A 26798-nucleotide genomic window follows, 5' to 3' on the forward strand; every position below is an offset into this window, starting at 1 on the left:
CAAACAGTAATCTGGGGAGGTAATGGCTGTCTAATGTCTCCAGCTACATATGCATTCTGCTCTTTCACTTTCTATTGCTATGTGTTAATGCACATGTAATAATAACTAGGTTAAACACAAGGGATCTTTGTTTTTGTTTCTGTTTTATTTTTCAGTAACAAATACTTTTAAGAAAACAGATGATTTTGTGACATGTAAAGCACCAGTTGTCGACCTAGATCACAAATTCAGGTGCAAGGTTGTGGATTGTCTAAAATTTTTCCGCAAGGCCAAACTGTTGCATTATCACATGAAGTATTTCCATGGGATGGAGAAGTCACCAGAGCCAGAGGAGAACCCAGGAAAGAGGCATGTCCAAACGAGGGGCTCTTCAGCTTCAGACAAGGCCAACCAGGAGAGCCTGACCAGGAAGCGGGTCTCTGCCAGTTCCCCAAGTAAGTACTTTGGTTCTGTGTTGTATCTGTATTATAGAGGACTCTCTGTTGCTCAGGTCACATTGCTTGCATTTCTGACACAAAAGAAGGCATTAGGTTGGTGTCCAATTGAATTTCAAAGACTGAAAATGACAAGTGATCCTTAGGCGTTGCATCATGGGGCTATGGTGGTCCTGGAAGAAATAGAAATACCTAACTGATAGTCTTACCTTGGCCTCCTGCTCCTCAAGTTACCTTGAGAAGTCACTTAGCTTTTGAGGGCCCTATAATCCTAGTATGAGTGGGAACAGTCAAAGAAATGGAGCTCCTTCAGAAGCCACCAGTGAACTTGAGCTCAGAACAGCAGGAGTACAATCATTCTATCCCCCAAGCCTACCCCATCCCTGCCAGCAGGGCAAAAGAACTGAAACATTGTGGGACTCTCTTGCTGTCTCCAGATTTGAGTTCAATTTCATCTAATCATAACTGAAGATATTTTCTAATAGCACTGTTTATTTTGCATAGAAATGACAATGGTGGTAGTAAGGGTTATGAGCACAAAATCTCATGTTCGTGTTTTATCACAAAAAACTATTTTGAAAAAAATTTTTTTAAAACTTAAAATCGAAAAATTACATATTTCTGGGGAAATTTTAGAAGACTTTTTTTTTTTTTTTTTAAGTTATCTCTGTAGCCAGTGTGGGGCTTGAACTCACGGTGCCATGATTAAGAGTTGCATGGCCTACTGACTAAGCCAGCCAAGCACCTGCAGAGGCATTTTTAATGACTTTTCAGTAAATTCTACAAGCTCTTCAGGTTCTTTTTACCTGAAATTGTAACATCATTATTTATTTTTGGCTTATAACTTCTCCATTAAAATACAGAGGTATTTTTTTTTAATGATTTATTTATTTTGCGGAGGGGAGGGACACAGGGAGAGAACTTTTCACACAAGCTTCATGCTTAGTGAGGAGCCCGATGTAGGACTCCGTTCCAAAACCTGTGAGACCTTGACCTGAGCCAAAATCAAGAGCTGGATGCTTAACCAACTGAGCCACTGAGGCACCCCAAAATACGTAGGTATTAAATGACATATGCAACTCCTAGGACAGGTGACAGTGTTTCCAAGAAGGTATGAAAACAGGTTGCAGGACAGTGGGGCAGGCCATGTTAACTAAGGTGATCTCTGACCCTGTAAGAGATCAGTCCTCAGCCATGTTGCAAAGATACAGTGGGAGTTTCTTAGCCATATATGATGTATTATTTATTAGAAATACAATGCAAGCCACATGTAACTTTTTCTAACAGCTACATTTTTATTTTTATTTTTCTAATTTTTATTTAGTTTTTATAAAGATTTTATTTATTCATTTAAGGCTGGAGGAGCACAGAGGGAGAGTGAGAGGGAGAAGCAGACTCCCGCTGAGCAGAGAGCCTGATGTGGGACTTGATCCCAGGACCCCTGATATCATGACCTGGGCTGAAGGCAGATGCTTACCTGAGCCTGAGCCACCCAGGCACCCTAATAGTCAGTTTTTAAAATGTAAAAAGAGGGGCGCCTGGGTGGCTCAGTTGGTTGAGCGACTGCCTTGGGCTCAGGTCATGATCCCAGACTTCCAGGGTCGAGTCCCGCATCAGGCTCCCAGCTCCTTGGGGAGTCTGCTTCTCTCTCTGACCTTCTCTTCTCCTCTCTCATGTTCTCTCTCACTCATTCTCTCTCAAATAAATAAATAAAATCTTTTTAAAAAAACCATAAAAAGAAACAGATGAAATTATGTATTTTATTAATTCAGTATATCCAAATATTGTTATTTCAGCATGTAAACAGTATAAAAATTTACAATGAGCTATTTTATATTCTTATACTAAGTCTTTAAAATCTAGTGATTTTATTTTGTATTTTATGCTCTCTGAACATTTCAATTCAGACTAGCCACATTGCAGGTGCTCAGTAGCTACATATGACCAGTAGACTTTGTATTGGACTGTTTAGCTCTAATACTCTCAGCTTTAGGCAGTCTAGCATGCACTTGGCAAGCCTAAGCATTGAGCTAACAGGAGCTGCCTGAGGAAGGACAGCTGGCCAGTAGTCACCCAGGAGGAGACTCGTCATGAGGGCTTCAGGCCATGAAAGCACTCACCACCTTAGTGACTTCATCAGAGTCTTGCTCAGGATGGCTGTCTCGGCTGGTATGAACCAAAGTGCAGTAGATGATGGTCAAGGCCAAGTGCCAGTTACTTATTTGAAACGAAGTCCACGGCTATCAAAACTCCTTTCCTATATCTAGTTCAGACCTGTGTGGGAAGAGAAAGTTGCTTATTGACCATTGGGTTAGAACACTGGAGTTAGAAATGCCTCAGACTGAAACAGATTGACTTGTTCATTGAGCCCCATTTACTGAATACCTAGTATTTGTTAGACTCTTTTCCGGGCATTACAAAAGAGACCTGAGTCCTGTTCTGCTTGAGATCTTGGTTGTGGATATTCCTGGCACAAAGGAAAAAAGATGGGCTCAGTTCTCAGACTGGAGCATTCTCTTGCCTGGGTGATGCTTGTTTCATTTAGGGCCAAGCACTGATTTCTTAGGGATCAGTAGCATCCTTAAAGGATGTTAGTGTCTATTACCGGCCAGTCCTACTGGCTTTCGTGTCCATTTTGTATCTTTTAGGTGAGTTTATATCTCTTTGCCATTGAATACATATTTAATTCTGGGGACAAGCTTATGTCCTAGAACTTGAGGGACTCATCACTGAGTTTTCCCCTCACGCCATATACCACCTGGCACAGGTCTCAGCTGGAGCAGTGGCTAATCCCTCTGCCTGGGAGTCACACTAGATGCCTTTTTTTAAAAAAAAAAATTTTATTTATTTATTTGAAAGAGAGAGTGAACATGAATGGTGGGATTGGGGGATGCAGAGGGAGAAGGAGAAGCAGACTCCCCGGTGAGTATGAAGTCTGGGATCAGGACCTGAGCTGAAGGCAGATGCTTATCCAGCTGAACCACCCAAGTGCCCTTAGATAACTTGTTAAAATACAGATTTTTTTGGGCCCTGCTTTCCAGACATTCCATTTCAGTGGCTCTAAGTTTAGAATCTGTAATTTTTGTACTCCCCACCCCCAAGTATAAAAGTGACATATGATTGCTGTGAAATCAGTACCACAGAATGCTAAGGGAAAAGGTCTCCCTCCCCTTGGCATTTCCACCTCCATTGCAGATGTGACTATTTTTGTTTTAGCAAACTTTTTTCAGATATTTTCTGTTCATGTTCAAGCACATACATGTCTAAATAGAAAATATATTTTACACAATTAAATTTAATTGCACAGCAAAGGAAACAGTCAAAAAAACCAAAAGACAACTGACAGAGTGGGAGAAGTTATTCGCAAATGACATATCAGATAAAGGGCTAGTATTCAAAATCTATAAAGAACTTACCAAACTCAACACCCAAAGAACAAATAATCCAGTCAAGAAGCAGGCAGAAGACATGAACAGACATTTCTGCAAAGAAGACATGCAGGTGGACAACAGACACATGGAAAAAGTGCTCAACATCACTCGGCATCAGGGAAATACAAATCAAAACCACAATGAGATACCGCCTCACACCAGTCAGAATGGCTAAAATGAACAAGTCAGGAAATGACAAATGTTGACTCTAGCTCTGTGGGGGTAGCTCTGTTGTGGATCTGTGGTGTCCAAGCATGAGCATGGTGTCCAGTGCTCATGGTTGCATTGTGCTTAGTTGTTACTTTTCCTTTGCGTGGTTCAGGATTGCTTACCACCTTGCCTGTCTTTCTGCTGCTGGGAAGGGAAGGGGAGGGCATGTCTCTTTCTTTTAAGGGTATAACCCAGAAGTGCCACAGATCACTTCTGTTCATAGCCCATAGGCCAGAACATATTGTCCCTGGCCTCACCTTGCTCAGGAGAAACTGGAAAATGTTCTCTTTTCTTATGAAAGAGGTGGAGAAATGGGTATTGGAGAATGCATAGCAGTCTCTGCCATGTGAACTAAGGCAGAAAAATGCAGGATTTAAGAGGGGGTGGTTGGAGGGCCCTGTGGGGCTGGTGTTTGGGTGGGATCTGTGGTGGGAGCCAGCGGGGGGTACTGCTGGGAGATGAGGCTGGGAAGGTAGGCATGGTGAAATGGTAGTGTTAAGCCACGAGTATCACCTGCTCTGGTAAGGCAGTGAGAATCTCTCCAAGAGCATGCCCACTTCCACTCTGCCCTTGAGCTGCTTGCCATCCCTTTATGTAGGTCAGAGCATGCTCTGGTTGCTCCTTGTCCCAGCTGCGTGGCAGTTCTGCCATGGACGATGGTGATGTTATTCTGTGCCTTTCCCTCCTGGAATCAGTAGTCTTATGTCCTTCTGCTCTCATAAGATGGTGGTTGTCTGGTGGGGAACTAGGGAGCTGGCTGTACAGAGGGAGAAAAGCTCTAGGACTTCTGATGGGCACCTACAGCCTGAAGAGATGACAGTGGCCATCCTAGAAAAGCCTCACCCTCCTCAGGTGACAGGCTGCTTTCTGATCCAGAGCCTTGGCAGGAAATTGCTCTTTGTGCAGTCGGGCTTGGGCAATCTAGAAGAAGCTCTGCAGTCAGGCTCATACTGTGTGGGTCAGGCCGTCCAAGGAGAAAACTGACAGCAGACCAGTTGTCTGGAGAGGGTATTGCAAGCAAGATAGCAACAGCTAACATTTGAGAACTCGCCATGTGCTAGGCACTGTTCCAAGTCTTTCCTTGTATTGTCTTGTTTAATTCTCAAAACAGAGCCTGTGAGATGGGTACTGTTGTGCCCAATTGATAAATTAGAAACTCAAGACACAGATGAGTTGGGTTAACTTGAACCAGTATCTGTACATCTAGCAGGTGGTGGAGCCACGATTTGAGTCTAGTTGCAGAGTCTACACCCTTACTCTAGGCTGTGAGTTTGGTCTTAGGATTCCAGGGAAGGATGCCCGCCCCTGGGTCCTAGAGTGGAGAGTAGGAGTGCTTCCCTGCAGGAGACTTCCTGTGTCCATGGGTAATCCGAATGAGTTCTGCCTATTGTCCGCTTGTCTACCCCTGTACCTCAGGGAATCACCTGCATTAGCTTAGTCACTGCTGGACATTTGTCCCTGTGAGCTCTGCCACCTCAGGCCACATGTGACTTCACAGTTTTCAGCTGGAAGCCAGTGTGAGACTCTGAAGATTTTTCTCTCTTCTTGTGCATTCAGAGACCATAGACCTCTATAGAACAGCTTCCTAGAATAGCTCTTCTTTTTATCTTCATTGTTTACTCCTCTAATTAAAGCCTTTGGAGGGAACTCTTTAAAGCTTAAGGTGACCCTATTTCAGACCAGCAGCAAGACTTGGGATGCTTTTAGTTACAAGTAACAGGAAATCCTATTTGAATTGACTCTACAGTCAAGGGGTTCACATAATGGGGCAGTATATGGGAGGGACAGCTCCAGGACTGTCTAACCATCTCACTTCTCAGTGCTGTTTTCAGGCTGGATACCTTGTGGTCATAGGGTGGTAGCCAGTATCACTTAAGACTCCATACTGCTTTATTCAAATCTAATAAGAGAGCAAAAACATATCCTTTTTATACATGTTGGACCAGAATCCCACTTGTGGGTCATATCAGGCCATTCCAGTCCCTGTCCTAGGAACCAGTTGGCCAGGCTCAGATTATCTAAACCTAAGATTGCAACCGGGGCCATGGGATTACTCTTACTGATTCAACTGAGTGTGGAGTCAATCCTGCTCAATTACACGCTGCTCAGTGAAGGAGGAGTATAAGAGATTCTCGGAGATAGGTGTCTCCTACACCCAGCAGGTGCAAGGTGAGAAAAGAAACCTGCAGGGCCAGGAAGCCAGGTGGTGGTGGTGTTGTACTGCAGAGCAGATCCATGCCCTGGTTCCTATTTCAGGGACTGTGCTCAGGGCCCACGTCCTCTCAGAGGTCTGAGTTCTCCTTTCCTGTTCGGCAGTCTGCGTGATCTTGCAGCTTCTCTGAATTTCACTTCCTCCTCTGTTGCGTGGTAACAATGTTAAGCTATAGCTGCATGTTATGCAAAATTACCAGTTTGAAGTTGTATGATTTGAAAAGTCTTATTTGCAAAATTTGAATTAATGCAAATCCTAAGAAACAGAAAATTCATTAACCATTTGATTTCAAAAGCCAATGAAAGTGTTCATTATGTCTTCATTTTATGGAAATGTTAGTCATGAATTATGTGACTTTGAATAATGTGGGGACTTCAGGAATCCCTTGTATGGAATGAACTGCCCCATTCTTCTCTTACTGCCTTTTGGGTTTCTTAAAGGATGTGATACAGTTTTATAAGATGTAAAATGAAAAAAGACCCCAAAAAATCCTCCCATACTTGGATGATAACTGGGTATGCCCAGGTACTTGGCAGTTTATACCCTACATCTTGACCTGTCAAGGATCCAGGACCAAGGTGATCTCTTCTGCAGCCACTTGTGCTGATGGGTTAATGCTCTTGGCCTTTTAGTGAACTAATGGATATAGTCACTTTAATTTGGAGGTCATTAAAACCCGAGTTTACAAATCAAAAAACTGGGTTGGGCAATAGTTTCTGTATGTTTGTGTGTGACAATGTATCGACTTTTCTTTTTAGAGAGTTGTTTTTTTTTTTTTTTTTTTAAGATTTTATTTATTTGTCAGAGAGTGAGTAAGAGCACAAGCAGAGGGAATGGCAGGCAGAGGGAGAAGCAGGCTCCCTGCTGAGCAAGGAGCAAGTGATATGTGAGGCAATATATCACCTTCTTTTAGTCCTTTACTCAGATGCTTCCAGTGGCCTCCTAATTGCTCGTAATAAAGACCAACTTCCTTACAAGGCCCCACATGATGCCACGATCGCTTCTAGCCACATCATCTTCTCTCCCTCACCCAAATTCCCATTTGAGTTCCAATGGAGACATGCAGGCCTTCTTCCTATTTACTGTTCTCAAATTCCAGTCGTTCATTGCTAATATATAGGAAAACAGTGGACTTTTGTATATTAACCTTGTTCCTTTGCAACCTTGCTATAATCACTCTTAGTTCCAGCAGGAGGTTTTTTGTTTTGTTTTTTGTTTTTGGTCAGTTCTTTGGGATTTTCTACATAGACAGTCTTGTCTCTGCAAACAAAGACCGTTTTATTTCTTCCTTTCTATGTGTGTAACGAGCGAGAGAGTGGAGGGAGGGGCAGAGTGGGAGGGAGAGAAAATCCTCAAGCTGGCTAGGAGCTGAGAGTGGAGCCCAATGCAGGGCTTGATTCCATGACCACAAAATCAAGAGTTGGTCACTTAACCCGCTGAGCCACCCAGGTGCCTCATGAGTTCTGTTTTTGTATCTGAGGAAGACTGTTCCCAGGGTCAGAGGAAAATAAATATTGTTGATAGCTTTTATGAAATTCAGGAGGCATTTGACTGTATTTTGCAAATTAACTGTATGACCTTGGCCAGGTCAGCTTATTCCTTTGGACCTTGGTTTCTTAATCTTAAATTGAGTATTTTTGTAAATTAGACCAAGGTATTTTCTGGAGTTCTTGTTTGTTGAACTTTCTCAGTTGTGGAGTGCTTTAACTGGGAGGGAACTTAGAGACCCTTAAATCCTGTATTCTTTAGCCAATTGATTAACTTCTGTCTGTAGAGCCCAAGCTTGACAGCTATGGAAGGCAGGCCACTATCCTCTCTGATGGGTCCTGGATGCCCATTAGAAAGAGAGGCCTGGGCTGTGGCGCTGACATGGTGCTGAAGAGCTTGTTTTCAAATATCTGCGTGATGTCAGGCAGGTACCTTCACCTCACTGAGCTTTGGTTTCCCTATCTGTAAAATGAAAATGATATACACAGGTTGTTGTTAGGATTAAGTGAGATAGATGTTTGTGGTTTCTTTGCACACAAGTGCTTAGTTAAAATCAGATGAATCTGATTGTTACCTTATCTCATAACTGCTTTGTGATCATCTTGAATCCACATCAGAATCACTTGAAGAGTGTTTTTGATGCCCTTGGAAGCATGCTAAGTGAAAGAAGCCAGACACAGAAGGTCACATATTGTGTGATTGCATTTATATGAAATGTCCAGAATAGATACATCTGTAGCCATGATGCAGAAATGGTGGTCACTAAGGACTGAGGACCTGGGAGAAGCCATTTAGTAATAAAAAATTTTCCTTAGGAGTGATGGGAATGTTTTGGAGCTGGGTAGAGCAGGTTGTACAACATGGTGAATGCCCTACGTACCACTGGACTTTTTCTTTTCTTTTCTTTTCCTTTCTTTTTTATAGCTTTATTGAAGTTTGTGCAGTGAACTGCCCGTATTTAAATTGTATAATTTGAAGAGCAACACAGTCAAGACAGTAAACACATCTGTTGCCTTCCAGACCTTCCACATGCCCTTTTTTAATTCCTTCTTTTCACTCCTTCCTTCCTCTCATTAGGCACTGTGGTTGTTTTTTTTTTTTTTTTTTATAGATTACTTTTTATCTTCTAGAATTTTATACAAATGGAGTCATTCAGTATGTACGAGGGTTTAATCTGGCTCCTTTCACTTAGCATACTTGAGATTCACTTAGGTTGCTGCACATATTAATACTTAATACTGTTATCACTGAAAAGTATTCCCTTGTGTGAATGCACCACAAATGATTCATTCACTTGCTGATGGACATTTGGGCATTTTTTACTTTGTGTGATTAAAACTACAGCATCAGTGGGTGTTAATGTGCATGTCTCTGTGTGGACACAGTATCCCTTCTCTTGAGTAAATATCTAGGAGTTAGAGTGGTTAGGTCCTAGGATCTATGTGTGCTTAAACCCTTCTTGACCCCTGCAGAGTTAGGCTTGATCAAGTATTTGAAATGCTATATTTTGCTTATCAAAACAACAGGATTTTTGCAATGGGGAAGCTACTGTTAACTTTGAAAACTGAAAACAATCTTAAAGTGGTGGTGGGAAGCTTTTTAGAATGGAATTAAGAAAAACTGAAGTGAGAAGTTTGGATAGGGAGTGTCAATGACTTGAGTTTGCAGTGAAGAGTAGCAGAGAATGAAGTTGTGGTATTTGGAAGGTATGTAGTATTCATTTTTTAATGGGTAGTTTTATGTTATGTGAATTGTACTTTAGTTATTAAAATTTTTTTTTGATATGCAGGTCACACTGTAAGCTACATGAATCAGCATTTTGTGAGTGGAACCTGGGCACTCACTTTAAAAAAATCTCACCTGGTTATTGTAGTATGTAGTCAGTGAGGAGTCGTGATCTAAGTAGGGTTGGCAAACTTAATCTGTAGAAGGCCAGACAAATATTTTCAGCATTGAGGGTCACAAAGCCTCCATCTTCACTCTTCAACTCTGCTGTGGAAGCATGAAAGCAGCCATCATCAATATATAACAAACGCATATCGTGTGTTTCAATAAAACTTAAAATAACAGGCAGTGGGCCAGAATTTGCTCACCATTGGTCTAAAGGCTAGATGACGGAGAAGGGGTTCCAGCGTCTTGAGGGGGATAGAAGGTCACCTCGTAGGCAGAGCCAGATCTAGAACTCTGTCCCTTTGCCCACTTAAGTTCTTCAAATTGGACATTCTTATTTGAGAATAACCCTCTTGGAAACAAGATGTTAGAAAGCTAGGACTTAAACTTATTTTTAATTCCAGCTGCAAAAGACAAGGAAAAGAATAAAGAGAAGAAATTCAAAGAGTTTGTGAGAGTGAAGCCAAAGAAGAAAAAGAAAAAGAAAAAGAAAACCAAACCTGGTAATTTTTCCCCTGGGGTGTTTCACTTGGGTTTCTTACCATGGTTTGGGGAGGGGTTACTTCCTCTCCTGGCCCTGAGATTGCACTGAGGAGCCGAGGGGCCAGCAAGCCTTTATTGTTGTTGTTTTAAATTTCTTTTCAGCATAACAGTATTCATTGTTTTTGCACCACACCCAGTGCTCCATGCAATATGTGCCCTCCCTAATACCCACCACCTGGTTCCCCCAACCTCCCACCCCTCGCCCCCCAGCAAGCCTTTAAGGGAGCTTGTGGAATCAACCTAGCATGGATCTTGGCAGGGGAGGAGTATTCATCCTGAGCATTTCTGGGCCACATTGTCATCTAGGAAGGCCTTCTTTCTTGCTGCATTGGCCAGTATGATGGTACTCTTGTCATAGAGTAATGTGAAAGCATTATAGTAAGAGAAGATATACAGATGAATGACTGTATTTGTTTGTACACGCAGCTCTCTCTCTTTTTTTTTTTTTTTTTTTTAATGATTTTACTTTTAGGTAATCTCTACACCCAGTATAGGGCTCTTATGACCACAAGATCAAGAGTTGCATGCTCCACCAAACTGGGCCAGTCAGGCACTCCTTGTACACCCAACATTTATTTATTTATTTTTAAAGATTTATTTATTTGAGAGAGAGAGAGAGATCTTTGGAGGGTAGGGGCAGAGGGAGAGGGACAGAGACTTTTTTTTTTTTAAAGATTTTATTTATTTATTTGACAGAGATCACAAGTAGGCAGAGAGGCAGGCAGAGAGAGAGAGAGGAGGAAGCAGGCTTCCCGCCGAGCAGAGAGCCTGATGCGGGGCTTGATCCCAGGACCCTGGGATCATGACCTGAGCCGAGGACAGAGGCTTTAACCCACTGAACCACCCAGGCGCCCGAGGGACAGAGATTCTTAATGCAGACTCTGCGTTAAGTGTAGAGCCCAATGTGAGGCTCAGTCTCGTGATCCTAAGATCACAACCTGAGCCAAAAGCAAGAGTCGAATACTTAACTGACTGCTTCACCCACAGGCCCTACACACAACTCTTAAACACATTATCTCTGAAGCCTTTCAATAAAGGATTTACTTCTCAAAGAGTGTGTGTCTAACTCCTACAAAGATGTTAAGAAAATAAGTGTTCAACCTTGGGAGCCAGAGGGTTGCCATGTTTTATTCATTTTTTTTTTTTAAAGATTTTTTAAAACTTAATTTATTTATTTGACAGAGACACAGTGAGAGAGGGAATACAAGCAGGGGGAGTGGGAGAGAGAAAAGTATGCCTCCCGCCAAGCAGGGAGCCCAATGCGGGGCTTGATCCCAGAACCCTGGGATCATGACCCGAGCCAAAGGCAGATGTTTAATGACTAAGCCACTCAGGTGCCCTGCCATCTTTTGTTCTTAATATATCTTTTGGCTTAGAAAAACAATCTTATCAGAAAAAAGGGAGAAGGGTGATGGTGAGGAGGAAGCTTTTGGTTTTGAGGTTCTTGGAAGTATCTAGAAGTATTAATCCCGAAATCTGTCCTCCACACCCCTTTGTAGTTGAATATCAACTCCTCTGCCCGAGGAGTTGTTTGAACAGTGGAGTTGTTGGTTGGGTGGGATTGATTCTGGAATGCCCTGATGATATTTGGGCATGCTAGTTCCTTTTTGATCCTATCTTCCAGAATGCCCTTGCAGTGAGGAGATCAGTGATACCTCTCAGGAACCTTCTCCACCTAAGGCATTTGCTGTCACCAGGTGCGGGTCCTCAAATAAGCCTGGGGTCCATATGAGCCCACAGCTCCATGGCTCAGAACCTGGAAACCATAAAGGGAAAGTGAAAGTATCTGGTAAGGAGACTGTCTGCTGACTTGATCATTTGTATAGCAGAATAGTTGGAGAAGGCTGGATTTATGTTGACACTGTAACTTACTCCCCAGGCCTTCTGCAAGTATAAGTCTGTTTTATTTTCAAAATAAAGAAGTGCGTCAGATAAACCAAAGGCAATTAGCTGTGCCTTTCCTGAACTTTTCTTCTCTCCAACTTTGGTTTTAGTTGAATGCTTCTTAGGTTCGTCCAGACCAGTATGTCTATAACCCCCCAAATCCATTATACCCCATCCTCTCGCATGCCTGCCCTTTTCATTGCTCTATTTCTTATTCATGGACTCTGCATCTAACCTGATTGCTTGGGGATATCTGAATCAACATTGAAGCTGCTTCTTTTCCAGCAGTTTAGAGGTTGATTGTGAATTTGGAAAGAGTTAGCAGTTATATGGAAAGAACTTACAGCAGTGTCTGGTACAAAGGAAATGATCAGTAAATGTTAGCTGTAATTATAACTAAGCAGGCACCAACATCTAGTGATTCTAATTCTGATTATCCCTGGAATCTGCCCCTTCTTCCTTTCCTACTGTTGACAGAGTTTAAAGGTGGCTCTGGATGTAGATTTGACAGTAAGCCAGGTCCTGGCTGGAAGGGATGAGGTTGAGAAACATCTTTGAGTCATTAGGATGATGATATGTGTAGTTCCTGGGGCGTTGTAGCCTCCCTGCCAATGAGATCTGTGACCTTGAGGTGCCACTTACTTTGGGCTTCACTCTCAGTAAAATGAGGAATGGAATTCAGTTCATCACCAGGCAGCATGCGTCATTTGGGCTGTTACTAGATGACAGGCCCAGGGAACAGATTGGAGTCCTGTTTCCCAGCTCTGTGAAAGTTCATAGAGGAGTGGGGCTGTAAGGTCACTTCCACTCTTGACATTCTAGGTTTTTTAAAATTTTGTAATTATAATTTAAAATAGTGACTGTTGTTTTTCCTTTCTTCTCAGAGGAAGATAATTTGAGCGAGTCCTCTTCTGAGAGCTTTCTTTGGAGCGATGAGGAGTATGGTCAAGATGTTGACGTGACCACCAATCCAGATGAAGAACTTGATGGGGATGACCGCTATGATTTTGAAGTGGTCCGCTGCATCTGTGAGGTTCAGGAGGAAAATGACTTCATGATTCAAGTAAGTAGAGCTTCCAGGAGACAGGCATAGGGAAACCTAAACTGGTCCTTGGAAGGAATTTGCAGGGACTGCAGTTTGAGGACAGCAGACATAGAGTCATGTTAGAAGCCCCAGCCAGGTAGGCACTATTACCAGCAGCACGCTGAGCTTATTACTTTATAGTTCAGCTTCCTCTGAATCTCAGGCTGGTGTAAATAGCCTATTATTAGAATGAGAGAGGACTTGAAACATCACTGAGTCTGAAAGTCTTACACTCTGCTTGGGGCAGCTGAGACCCACAAACGGGAAGGGCCTTGCCTGTGGTCACACAGTGAGGAGTTGAACAGCAGGGATCCGAATCTCTGGAGTGGTAGTTGAGTCTTCCTATGGTCCCTTACTTTCTCTCTGATGTAAAATTTCTATATGGCCTTAAGAAATGGAGACCAGTTTCATAACTTGTTTGTTTCTTGTTCTTTATTTTCCTGACACTTGTATCTGTCATTTCCATCTCTGGGATGTGCCTGTGGGGTAGGCCTCCCTTCCTGCTTGGGGAGAGCATCACTGGCCAGCACCTGCTTGCCTCTGGACCTTTCCTTGCTTTTAATGACAGTTTCAGTGAGGTGGCTGCTAGCTTGCTGACTCCAAAGGCTGTCATTAATACCCCGCATGTCTTGGCAGCTGCCTGGACTGTCCAGGGAACCTGAGTTGTTCAAGTAAGTCATGATTATGATTCTTTGGAAATTTCTTTGTTTTTCAGTAGCCTTCATGGTAACCTCTGGGAATTCAGAGTACATAAATGGTCTCAAATAATACCTGGTATTTATGACCTTTAGTAAGCCTTAGGTCTGTGGTTTTCAATCCTTTTAAATATCAGAACGCAGTTTCCGAATGGATTCTTTCATAGAGCCACAAAATGTATAACAAGTTTAAAAGCATTAGTTTGGAAAGGTCATAATAGGTCATCTTCACTTTTGAGTCCAGAAATGTGAACGGTATGCTTTTTTCCCATGAAATCTGATATGCAGTCAGGTTTGTGTGTGACAGTTGCCATCTTGAAGCATTTCAGTGATTCAGTAGTTTTCCTTTTTGTGAGACATGGCCATTTGTATGGGTGACTTTTCCTAAACAGCATGCTGTGTAGTCACTGATTAAGGAGATGGGAGGGAAAGCTTTGTTCCAAGTGTAACACAATACTGAGCTAGCCTAGCAGTACAGAGTTATGTATACTGGTGGGTTGTGTTGTCTTAAGTTTAAGTTTGGGAAACATTGGAATGTGCATTTTTGGTTTTAATTTTTTTTTTTTTAAGATTTTATTTATTTATTTGACAGACAGAGATCACAAGTAGGCAGAGAGGCAGGCAGAGAGAGAGGAAGGGAAGCAGGCTCCCTGCCGAGCAGAGAGCCCGATGTGGGGCTCAATCCCAGGACCCTGGGATCATGACCTGAGCCGAAGGCAGAGGCTTTAACCCACTGAGCCACCCAGGCGCCCCTTAATTTTTTTTTTTAAAGATTTTATTTATTTATTTGACAGAGAGAGATCACAAGTAGGCAGAGAGGCAGGCAGAGAGAGAGAGAGAGGAAGGGAAGCAGGCTCCCTGCCGAGCAGAGAGTCCGATGCGGGGCTCGATCCCAGGACCCTGAGATCATGACCTTAGCTGAAGGCAGAGGCTTAACCCACTGAGCCACCCAGTCGCCCTTGGTTTTTAATTTTTAAAAATAGTCTTGTTTTTAAAAAGATACTCATTTGCAGAACCTCTGAAGCTCAGTGGACTACAATTTGAAAACTCTTCTATAACCTGGAACTATCTAAGTCGAATTTTTTTTTTTTTTTTTTTTTTTTTTTAATTTGGTTTTTGAAAGGATGTTGAAGATGGTTAATTTCTATCCTGTCTCTCTGGGCATGTAGTCAGTTCTGGGTCTTGGAAGCCTGATTTCATCTTCATTTGTCCATAGAAATCTTTAGTGGGTGAGTAATGAAGGCCCTTCCTGGCAGGGCTCTTCCCGCTCATCAGTAGAAGAGACGTAGTTCTGAACCACTGTGTTTTCCCACTGACTTTTCTATAAGTAGCAAGGATGATGGGGTGTTCAGGGAGGTAGAGCTTGGTGTGGCATTATATGGTATATGAGGAAACTTAAGTTTGGAGCTGCTGAGGCCATACCAGCTGTTATAGGACAGATTCAGGAACTGCTTTCATCTCCAGCTTCCCAGACTCTGCATGACCTTCCCCTAGCTCAGCTCAGTGCAATGCTTGTGGCTTCCTATGGTATGTGATGATGAGCTCACTTCAAAACACCTTATGTTTTGCTGTAGAAGACTTTTCTTTGCTGTCCCCTTGCTGTCTAGAGCTGGCTTTGTGGTATAGAGGGACAGTTTTTTACTTTCCCTGTCATTATGAGCAATGTACCTTTTCCACTCAGTAACTTTAGTAAAAGACATACATTTGGAGGGAGCTCTGGAACAAATGTAATTTAAACTTTGTAAATATATTCATCATCTAGTTTTATTTTATTTTATTTTTAAAGATTTTATTTATTTATTTGACAGAGAGAGAGAGAGATCACAAGCAGGCAGAGAGGCAGGCGGAGAGAGAGGGGGAAGCAGCCTCCCTGCTGAGCAGAGATCCTGATGTGGGGCTCGATCCCAGGACCCTGGGATCATGACCTGAGCCGAAGGCAGAGGCTTAACCCCCTGAGCCACCCAGGCGCCCCCATCATCTAGTTTTTTTTTTTTTTTTTAAAGATTTTATTTATTTACTTGAGAGAGAGACAGTGAGAGAGAGCATGAATGAGGAGAAGGTCAGAGAGAGAAGCAGACTCCCCATGGAGCTGGGAGTCCGATGCGGGACTCGATCCCGGGACTCCAGGATCATGACCTGAGCCGAAGGCAGTCGTCCAACCAACTGAGCCACCCAGGCGTCCCCCCCATCATCTAGTTTTAAATGTATTTGTCGTCTAGGAAGGTTCAGTGATTATTTTTTAAAAAAATTTTTTACTTACATTGGTAATTTGCACTACCCTAAAATACTTTTATTTTATTTTTAAAAAGATTTTTATTTATCTGTTTGTCAGAGAGACACAGTGAGAGAGGGAACACAAGCAGGGGGAGAGGGAGAGGGAGAAGCAGGCTTCCTGCTAAGCAGGGAGCCTGATGCAGGGCTCCATCCCAGGGCCCTAGGATCAGGACCTGAGCTGAAGGCAGATGCTTAACACCTGAGCCACCGTGGTGCCCCTACCCTAGCATATATTTAGAGTTTGTTTCCTAGAAGATGCATACATTGCTTTAGAGGAGTAATGTTCTCTGATCATTTTCATTATTTGATTTGTATTAACATTATTCAAGTAAATTATTATTTGATTTTATTTACCAGTGGCAATAATTTAAATCATTGGGAGGTTAAAGTCTTACTTAATAATCATGAATGTTTGAGAAATCTGGGTACCGCATAAAAATGAACCTCAGGAATTCCATTTGATATTTAAGTTATTTTAATTGTTACAGGAAAGGTTTGGGCAAATGTTTTCTTAAAGGGCTAGGTGATAAGTATTATAGGCTTTGAGGACCCTGTGTTCTTTGTTACAGCTACTCAGCTTTGCCCAGTCAGCCATAGGCATTATGTAATAAATGAACATGAATGTGTTCATATGATACTTTACTTACAAAAACAGGGCATGAACTGAATTTAGCCTCTGGGTGTAGTTTGCCTTAGACTAACAAATATATATTAGGTGCCAAACCCAGTAAAAGTTGTGTAGCAGTTTTAACCAGAAGTCCACTTTAAAAGCTTTGTTTGTTTTAAGATTTGTATTATTTATTTGTTGCTAGCTAGAGCATTCATATAGTTCAAAGTCCAAAAAGTATACATAGGTATGGAGAAAAAAATGTGACCCCCAGCTTGCTTTCATGGGAAGCACCCTTTGTCAGCTTCTTGTGTAGCATTCTGGAAACACTCCATGGCTCAGCAAGCAGTAACAAATGTATTCTCTTCCTCCTCACCACCTTTTCAGTTACGTGGTAAAATAACATAAAATTTACCATTTTTAAGTGTATATGGCGTTAGATGAATTGAGTACATTTACATTGCTGTGCAACCATCTTAAAAAAAAAACAATTATGTAGTATTTTCAATATCTTTTCTCATTTAACAATATATGTTGAAGCCTATTTCATTTCAAACAGAAAACAAACTTCTTTATTCTTTTTTATGGCTGCATCATAGATGGATCATCATTTATTTAACCCTTCTCATGTTGATGACATTTAGATGGTTTCTAACCTTAACAGTAATGTAATGAATAATTTTGTGTAAGTACGCCTGTTGGACCAAGTTTTGAAAGTAGAATTCCTGGGCCACAGGTAATGTGCATGTATAATTTTGATAAATATTTCTGTTTGTTGTTAGCAATATTATATAAACTCTCTGTGGAGGCTATGCCAGTGAACAGTCTTAGGAGCACCTTTTTCAGTATAGGATATCATCAGACTTTATCTTTGCTCTTCAAATAAGTGAGAACAACAGCACCTGGGTAGCTCATTCCACTGAGAGCCCAGCTCTTGATTTCAGCTCAGATCATGATCTCCAAGTCGTGAGATTGAGTCCCTGGTCAGGCTCCACGCTCAGCAGGGAGTCTGCTTGAGATTCTCTCCCTCTCTTTCTGCCTCTCCCCCTGCTGGCACACCGTGTATGCTCTCTCTCTCTCTCTCAAATAAAAAAAATCTTAAAAAAAAAAAAAAAAGATAAGTGAAAAAATAGTCTGTTGGTATAGCCACTTTGTAATTTTTTTTTTAATTTATTTGAGAGAGAGTGGGCATGAGCATGAGCTGGGGAGAGGGACACACAGAGAAGAAGTAGCAGACTCCCAGCTGAGAGGGGAGCCCAACATGGGGTTCGATCCCAGGACCCTGCTATCATGACCTGAGCTGAAGGCAGATGCATAACTGCCTGAGCCACCCAGGCGCCCATGTAATTTGTTTTTTTTAAATAAATGTTTAAAAATTTCATACTTGTAGCATTTGGAAAATACAGAAAATCACAAAGAAGAAAACAATTACCCAGATTATTTTTACCTAGAGATAAGCAGTGTTAATATTTTGAAATACACATACACATATATATAAAAATGAAAATTATGCTCTGTAAATATTTCTTCAAGAGAATAGCTTTTAGGATAAAAGCAAATGTTTATTATAAAAACTTCAGGCAGTACATAAATGTATAAAGAATTACTTAATATTTATATGTAATCCCCAAACCTAGAAATACTAAAGTATATGCATATTATTGGTCTGGTCGGTTTCACAGTAATTATATTAACTCAAATAACTATTCATTAATTCTTCTGGTGGTGGATTTGAACATCTTTTTTCTTTAAGAATTAGATATTTTCCTTTGACCTGTCTGTTCATGTCCTTTATCCATTTTTCTGTTGGATGGTTGGTCATTTTCCTACTCATTTGTATAGGCTTTTTTAGACCTTGTTTTGTATTGGCTGCAAAAACAGTTAAAACAACTTGTACCCACTCTGTCATCTGTCAGATTTTTTGTTTGATTTTATTAGTCAACTATATCAAACTTTCCTTTAATGGCTCTGAAATTTAAATAATAGTTGCTTCCTCATTCATAAAAGTTTATTGAAAAATTTGTAACAGAATTTGCTCATGGTTGATTCTGGTACTTTTGAAATTCCACTTAATCTTCTTAAAGCAATGTAAATATTTGTTCCACCTGGAATTTATCCTGGTATAAGGTGTAAGGGCCATAACTTCCCAGTTGTCCCAACACCATGCCCTGTTACTGAAATGTCACCTTCGTTTATTTTATTTCCATATGTGTTTGGATTGCTTTTTAGATTCTCCTTTTCCATTGGTCTGTCTGTGTATTTGCTTATACAATTCTATTTTAATTATTTTACCTTTATAATATTCTTAAAATATCTGATAGGGCTTGTATCCCCTTTTGTTCTGTTTTATAAATTTCCTTTTAATTTTAGGATCACCTTCTATCCAGTTCTACAGCTATTCACTTACTATTTATTTGGTACGGCATTATTTTTATAAATTTACCTAAGGAGAAAGGACTTCCTTTTGATGACTCCTGCTGTCCAAGAATATGATATTCCTTACCATTGACTTAAGTCTTTGTGTCCTTTAAGTAGTATTTTAAAATTTTCTTCACAGAGATCTTTTATGTTTTATTCTTAGATATTCTTAGATATCTTAGATATTCTATTCTTAGTCTCAGGTTTAGTCTTAGATACTTTATCTTTGCTGTTATTATTCTTGTTCATTTCTAAATTTAAACTTTTAAAAATTGAATCATCTTTTTTAGCCAAACCCATACGAAAAAAGTTATTTTGAAGTTTTCAACTTAGCTGTCTTTGATTGAATTTTAGTGAATCCCAGTTCTCAAGAGATTTCCAAACTTACTGGTGAGACAGACATTCATTCTTCTGTTTTCTACAACTAACTCTTTGTTATTGTGCAGTGTTTACTTTCTCCCTGAGCCTTAGTTCCTTCATCTGTATATTAAAGAATTTGTATTGGATCTTAGCTAAAGTCTATCTTCCAGCTTTGCCTCTGTTGATTCTGACGCACTTAGCTTCCTAGGGGACTGTCTGCCCAGGAAAGCCTTCTTGATGCTAGGGCCTATCTGGCTCCAAATAGCCGAGGACTGTCTGAGCTTTGGAGTTTGGAGTTTGGAGTTTAGTCCCTTGTGGCCGGGCTAGTGGCCCACCCTCAAGGCCATGCTGGGAAGGAAGCTCATTGCCCACCTTCCAGAGTTGTCTGTCTGTTTGCATAGTTAAAAGTCTTAGGGTCCTGGTTTGAGATTCCATGAAGTGTCCTAGTATCTCATTTGGCATTGTTTTTACTTTCCATTCCCTCCAGACCCTTAGCCCTCAGGCTTACTATCCTCAGGCCATCCATGGGGTTGCCTTCATTATCTGCTCCTTTCTTTCCCTCTCGGCCTCCTGCCCCTCCTCCCCACTCGCCCTCTGGCCCCTTACCCAAGTAAGGCAGTGGAACTAGCTTTGCTGTTAGCCAGGCCTGTGTTCTGATCCACTATTGCCTCTCTTCAGCTGTGTGACCTTTGGTAAGATTGAGAGAGAATAAACTCGAAGTGCTAGCATGGGATTATTCCAGGAGGTATCAAAGTAAATTAGGTTGCCTAGTTGTAGTAGTAATAAATGCATGAAGGGTGTGTACTGGGCTCCTTGATGGGAGTTTTTATATATGACCCATAATTCCTCACAAACAGCCCCCATGGTCAGTAGATGAGTACCCCATTTTGCAAGTGGGGAAGACTGAAGCCTAGGGAGAAGTGACCTGTGTAAAGTCATACAGCTAATGAATGTATGAGCTAGAATTCAGACTCAGGTTTTTGTCTTTCCAGTTTAATCTTCCTCTAGGAACTTGAACATTTTCCCTCTGTTCTCATAATGTGATCAGAAAAGTGAAAGCCTCTAGAAACGGGAGTGAAAATAGTCATTCTTTGAGATCACTGTTTTATAGATCTAAATGGTCTTCATCTGTGCTGTCTGGTACACCAGCCACTAGCTTCACGTGGCTTTTGAACACTTAAGTTGTGGCTAATAGGACTAAGGAGCTGAATTTTAACTTAATTTGTTAATTTAAATATGAAGAGCCACAGGTGGCTGGTGGCTGGCACAGTTGTCGATGAGGGGGATGAGGGGTTGTAGCTCGGCTCCTGAGAAGGTCATTTGGGAGTCCTCTCCCTCCCCTTTCCTTCTCCCTCTCACTGCCCCTCCCCGCAACAGTGCATCTTGCTTTTGGATGGAGGATGCCTTCTGAGTTTAATTTTTATTGCTTCTTTAATTCTAACAGTGTGAAGAGTGCCAGTGCTGGCAGCATGGGGTCTGCATGGGATTACTGGAAGAAAATGTGCCTGAGAAATACACCTGTTATGTTTGCCAAGACCCTCCAGGTAGAGATTTCTGGAGTCAGGGATATTAACAATATGTAACCTTTTCCACAGCTGGCCATGGAGCAGCCTCACTGTCTGTGATATTGAGACTTATTTCTTTGACATTGGTTAGATGGACTCCTCCTTGCCCCTGTGGCTAGCTCACCTGCTAGACTGCTGTCCTGAACTTAGCAGTGAGAGAGTATGTGGAAAGCCTGGCCTTGGGCTAGAATTACTTTTTTATTATAGTTAAAATTATATAATATGAGATCTACCCTCTTAACAAATTTTTAAGTGTACAGTACAGTACTGTTTGTGAACTATAAACAGTGTTGTACAGCAGATCTCTAGAACTTTTTCCATTTTGCATGACTAAAACTGTAAAAAGCTGTGGAATACTTTCCAGATTTCCCTGTCATCCTTGCCTTGCTTGGGTGCCATGCCACTCTTCTCTGTATTAAGCTAGTTTTAGAATGTGTGCTGCTGGAGCAAGCACCTTTTCCTGTTACTGAAGCTTCATGAAGATGTGGGCTCGGTCTTTGGCTTTTTTAGGAACCTGCCTCTGCTCCCTCTGGTGGCACCTGCCCTCCATTGCATCATTGCCACATGGAAGAGAGAGTCGCCCTTGAGGGGAAGGGAAAAGGTGTATTGATAGGGCTTGACTGCTACCCAAACCAGCAAATAATTCCTTTAACAGGATCATTTAGTTGCATTGTTCCATGGCCACATGACTGGCCTGTGGCTTTTGGATTCCCTTTTCCGGAAATCTTATATATCTGTGGTTCTTGTCCTGCTGTCAGTGGGATGGTGGTATCTTTTCCCTTCACCACCTCTAAGGTTTCTCCCCTTGGCTCCAGTTCCATGATCCCAAGGCTCGGCAAGGCTAGACAATGCTTAAGTGCCTCTACTTCTATGGATCCTTTCTGTCCTGTGGGGTGGTTCTGGGGGGAGCTCCTATTCCTATTTTTGCTTACGATGAAGAAATTGATGCCCAGAGACATGAATGACTTTCCCAATCTCATAAATCAAATTGGAATTAGAACTGACTTATGGGGTCAGATTTTGATTTTGCTAGTTGTGTAGGGAGGGGGTGATCACTGTAGTTTGTGTTCTAGCAGGTGTGTCCTCTTGAGATCTGATGACCTCTGTTGTGACACTATATCTCCTTGTGCTAGATTAGTCCATAGATGGAGAGGGATCTGTTTCTCTCTTTATCCCAAGGAAAGAATATGGTCAGAAGATTAGTCTGTGAGCCACAGAATATTATTAATGGGCAGGATCTGAGAGACCACTTAGTTTAGCCCTGACATTTGATAGGTGAGCAAATATAGGCCCAGAAGGGACATGACGGGGCTAAGATCAGCAGCAAGTTAGTGCCAGCTAGGAGATGAGAACCATGTTCTTTGACCTTAGTTTTGTAGAGCAGGTGGGACTACTCTGAAACCTGCTGCTCAGGCCACTTGTGCAGCAGCTGCCTCTGAGATGCCACACGCAATCCCTTGGGCTCCTTAGCACTGCTGAAAAATCTCTTTTGTCTACTTTATTATCTCCCACTCCTTCCCTCTCTCCATTTTTCCCTTTTTACAAATCATGCACCCCATCTTCATCAACTCCTCTCTATACTTGCTGAACTTTTACAACTCTAACTGCCAATGCTGTAAATAGACTCCTCCTGGAGTCGAATGCTCTGTGTCCTTTACATTCATATTTATAGCCTGTGTTTGACTCTGCAGTGTTTTGGATCAGAAGTTTAACCTAACAGATTTATTCTTTAAAGGTTACTTAAAGATGTTTTTTACAGAATGGAGGTATATCCATACCATGTGTTTTAGTAAAGCTAGAAAGAGCCCAAGGACCTTGATAGGGATTATGTGGGTTATTTCCGGATTTTTATAGATATTGGGAGGTAAATGGTTGTCTGGTTGAAAGCTGTTCCTTGAGCATTTGGAGCAGGAAATACTGCCAAGTCACATGTAGTTGTGTTTTCAGTTCTTCCTAAGGATCCTTGTGATGAGCAAGACCACTAAAACCATCCAGTTTATCTGTCATTCTAATAGATGGGAAATGGAGGTTCAGAGAACTGTTTATATTTAGTAAGGCGGTGTAGGTGTTGAAAGGGGGACTTGGAGCTTCTTTCCACTTGATAAATCCATTCAAGATGTCCTTTGTCAGATGCTGGGGATACAACCCCAGACAAGATGGTTCCTGTTATTCTTGCTCTTAGTGGGGTTGGGCCAGAAACAGGTGTCAAAATAAGTCAAATAAGCAAAAAGATGTTAGATAGGGATGAGTGCTTTGGCTGGAGAGTTTAGCATCCAGGTAGGGAATGAGTTAGGAGGTGTTGAATTCTTACTTTGAAAGTAACAAAAGGCCTGAGGAAGTGGAAAGATGCCAGTCCTTCAGGGGCTCCAGACAGAGGATGCTAGAGCATAGATCCTAAGACTGAAAAGATGGATGTGTCCCAGGAACTGAAAGGAGACCACTGTAAGGGCTGTGAGGGTGGAGCAAGGAGGGCAGGAAGGATCTGGGTCCAGTTGGCTCATGAGGCCAGTGTTAGGGCTTTTTCTTTTCTTTTCTTTTTTTTTTTCTTTTTTCCCTGTATGCAGTGGGAAGTCTTTGAGGGTTTTAAATAGGAGATGCAATGATGTGATTTAAATTTAAAGAGATACCCAAGTTCCCATTCCACCTTTGGCCTGTTCTTAGGAGATCAGGAAATTTATATGTCTTATTGCCTTATTTCCCATCCCTAATAGGAGCCCAGGATATAGTAGGTGCCAAGTAAATGTTTTTTGGATGAATAAATAAAATGAACACAGGAATCCATCCTTCCAGTAATTTGTGTGATATTGTACAATGATGCAGGGGTCTGGGTTTCCTTCAGGCCAAGTATTAACTTTCATTGTCACTGCTTTAGGTCAGAGGCCTGGCTTCAAGTACTGGTATGACAAGGAGTGGTTGAGCAGGGGACATATGCATGGCCTGGCCTTTTTAGAAGAGAACTACTCCCACCAAAATGCTAAGAAGATTGTGGCTACCCACCAGCTTCTTGGCGATGTGCAGAGAGTGATCGAGGTTCTCCATGGTCTTCAGCTCAAGATGAGCATCTTGCAGTAAGTATGGCCCCTACAGCTTTGAGGATGAGGCTGATTTGACATGGTTTGGCAGGGCGGGGTGGGGTGGTTGGTGGGCGGGAGGATAAATTTGAGATTGGAAAGCCACAGAATCAGTGATAAGACCAATGAGTTTGAGACCTTTACTAAAAATTTTTAGTTACTTCTCAGCCTTTTGGCTAAGGTCAAGTATAGTGTCTGTTTTTAGTAGTTTAATATCTAATATGTCCTCTATCCAAGGACAATACAGTAAATGGATTTTGGAACTAGGAGACTGGAATCAGAGCTTGCTCCATCCTCTCCATCCTTTGACCTGGTATTGCAGCTCTTCCAGGAAGGGTGTGCCCCCTCAGGGGGGAAAAATATGTCAGTCTCACAATAAACATTCTTTTAAAAAAATTCAACCCTATTGAGGTAGAATTTATATAGAATTAAGTTTGCTCATTTTACAGGTTCATTGAGTTTTGACGGCTTGCAGCTGCCACCATAATCAAAATATGGTGTATGTATTTGTAATTTAGTTTGTTTACTGTTCTAGGGTATAGTTCTGAATTTTTTTTATTGTGGTAAAATATGCATAATATAAATTTCATGTTTTATAAATTCGTAAATAGTCTTAACTGTTTTTAATATATAGTACAGTAGTGTTAAATAAATTCACCTTGTTGAAACCAATCTCCATAACTCTTCCTCTTACAGAATTGCAACTCTGTATGTGTTAAACAACTTCTCTCCACTTTGCCTCCTCCCCAACCCTGGCGACCACCATTCTACTTCGTGTTTCTGTGAATCTGACTACTCTAGATACCTCATATAAATGGGATCCCACAGTGTTTGTCTTTTTTTGTGACTAGCTCATTTCACTTAGCATGGTGTCTTCAAAAGTTTATCTGTATTATAATCTGTGTCCGAATTTTCTCCCTTTTTGAAGGCTGAATAATATTCCATTGTAGGTAGTGTTGGATTTTGTTTATCCATTCATCCTTAACACCCTTGACTGGTAAACAAAGTAAAATTGAAAGCTGCCGGGAGAGATAATATTGGCAGGCCTGCTCTCCAGCATAGGGGTTGCTCAGTAAGTCTTTCTCTTCATGGTTTGCTCATGCAAAGTTTTAAGTGTTCTGGGACTGGACTTTTGGCTTTTAGGGACTTGAAGTTTGAGGAGTGAAATTGAGTGTGAATTCCAGCTTCTGTGGCTACATTCTATGTGTCAAGATGACCCAAGTTCCTGTAAGCTCTGAGAAAGACATGTAGTTCTTAGTGGGGTCCCTTTTCTTTCATAATGTACCCCACTTTACCAAATAGTGATTTGGGACCTTGCATGAGGCAGCTGCTCTCCCATGATTTCCATGGGTAGAGTCAGGTGTAGAATTCCAGGCCTGGGTCCTGTCAAGTACTTGGCCTAACCTTTCTAACTTCCTCTCAGTGGTTCCATGCATTTTTCTTCTGGTATCAGCACAGTCTGTGTCAGACAGCTTCTCTTATGTAAACATTTCTCGGGTTCTCCCATGGACTTGCTCATAGGAGGCCATCTTAGTTAAGACATCAACAATGACAGATTCATGCCATAAATGAGTTAGGCATGACAGACTCCTCAGCAAGATTTCCTTTGTGCAAGTTAGTCCTGGAGGACCCTCAGCCTCAGACAGAGTGTCAGAGCCCTGGGATTGAAGAATGGGGATCTGCTTGCCCCCGCATTCTGGTGCAGAAGCGTACTGACTTCAAGAACTGGCACAACAAGGAGTGGTTGAGCAAGGGCGCATTCAGACATGGTATATATTGGTTTGGGTAAAAGCTAAGGTGCTATAACAAAGACCCAAAAAACAAAGGCTGAAACCAAGTGGAACCTTCTTTGTCAAATAATGAATGGTCCATGGGTAGTCAGGGCTCCAGGGCAGGTAGGTGGCCTTTTTCCAGGATGCCATCTGTGGACCTGGAGACTTGGGTTCCTTCTCTCTTATTGCGCTGGCATTCCATTGGGGCATTCTCATCTGCATGATCAAAACAGACTCACCAGTACCTCAACTGTTCTAGCCCCCGGGTCAGGGGAAAGAGGGGAGAGCAGGCAGCTTTTTTCAGGGACGCACCTAACTGCAGGGAAGGCTAGCCATATGATCTGTTTGAACCCAGGAGGGAGGATTGAGGTGGGTATAAGAGAAGGGGAAAATAGTTGCTGGGGAAAGTTAGCTATCACTGTGACACTCTCTGTTGAGATGGACCAAATCAAGTGACAGCCCTGGGTAAGATATCAGAGATAAGCTGGAGGTACCTGGGTGGCTCAGTCAGTTAAGTGTCTGACTCCTGATTTTGGCTCAGGTCATGATCTCAGGATTGTGGGATTGAGCCCCTTGTTGGACTCTATGCTCAGTGATGAGTCTTCTTGAGATTCTCTCTCTCTCTGCCCTGTCCCCCCACACTCACAAGTGCTCTCTTTCTCTCTCTAAAATAAATCTTCAAAAAAAAAAAAAAATGACAGGGCACCTGGGTGGCTCAGTTGTTAGGCGTCTGCCTTCAGCTCAGGTCATGATCCCAGGGGTCCTGGGATCAAGCCCCGTATCAGGCTCCTGCTCCTGGGAGGTCTGCTTCTCCCTCTCCGACTGCCCTGCCTGTATTTGCTCTTTTGCTGTGTCTCTCC

At 41.9% G+C, this 26798-nt stretch overlaps 1 protein-coding gene across 4 annotated transcripts in view; it reads left to right on the forward strand.

Annotated features, from left to right (window-relative positions):
* The window catches only part of PHF20 (PHD finger protein 20), a 145697-nt gene that overhangs the window by 105246 nt on the left and 13653 nt on the right, over positions 1-26798 (forward strand). For all 4 annotated transcript variants that reach the window (XM_082746227.1, XM_082746226.1, XM_082746229.1 and 1 more), the window contains 6 exons: positions 156-434; positions 10070-10168; positions 11833-11997; positions 12977-13155; positions 20975-21074; positions 23968-24163. In XM_082746227.1, coding sequence (XP_082602353.1) covers positions 156-434; positions 10070-10168; positions 11833-11997; positions 12977-13155; positions 20975-21074; positions 23968-24163 — 1018 coding nt within the window. The remainder of the gene's footprint in view (positions 1-155; positions 435-10069; positions 10169-11832; positions 11998-12976; positions 13156-20974; positions 21075-23967; positions 24164-26798) is intronic.

Source organism: Mustela nivalis (genome assembly GCF_964662115.1).
Source record: "Mustela nivalis genome assembly, chromosome: 8".
Taxonomy (NCBI): domain Eukaryota; kingdom Metazoa; phylum Chordata; class Mammalia; order Carnivora; family Mustelidae; genus Mustela; species Mustela nivalis.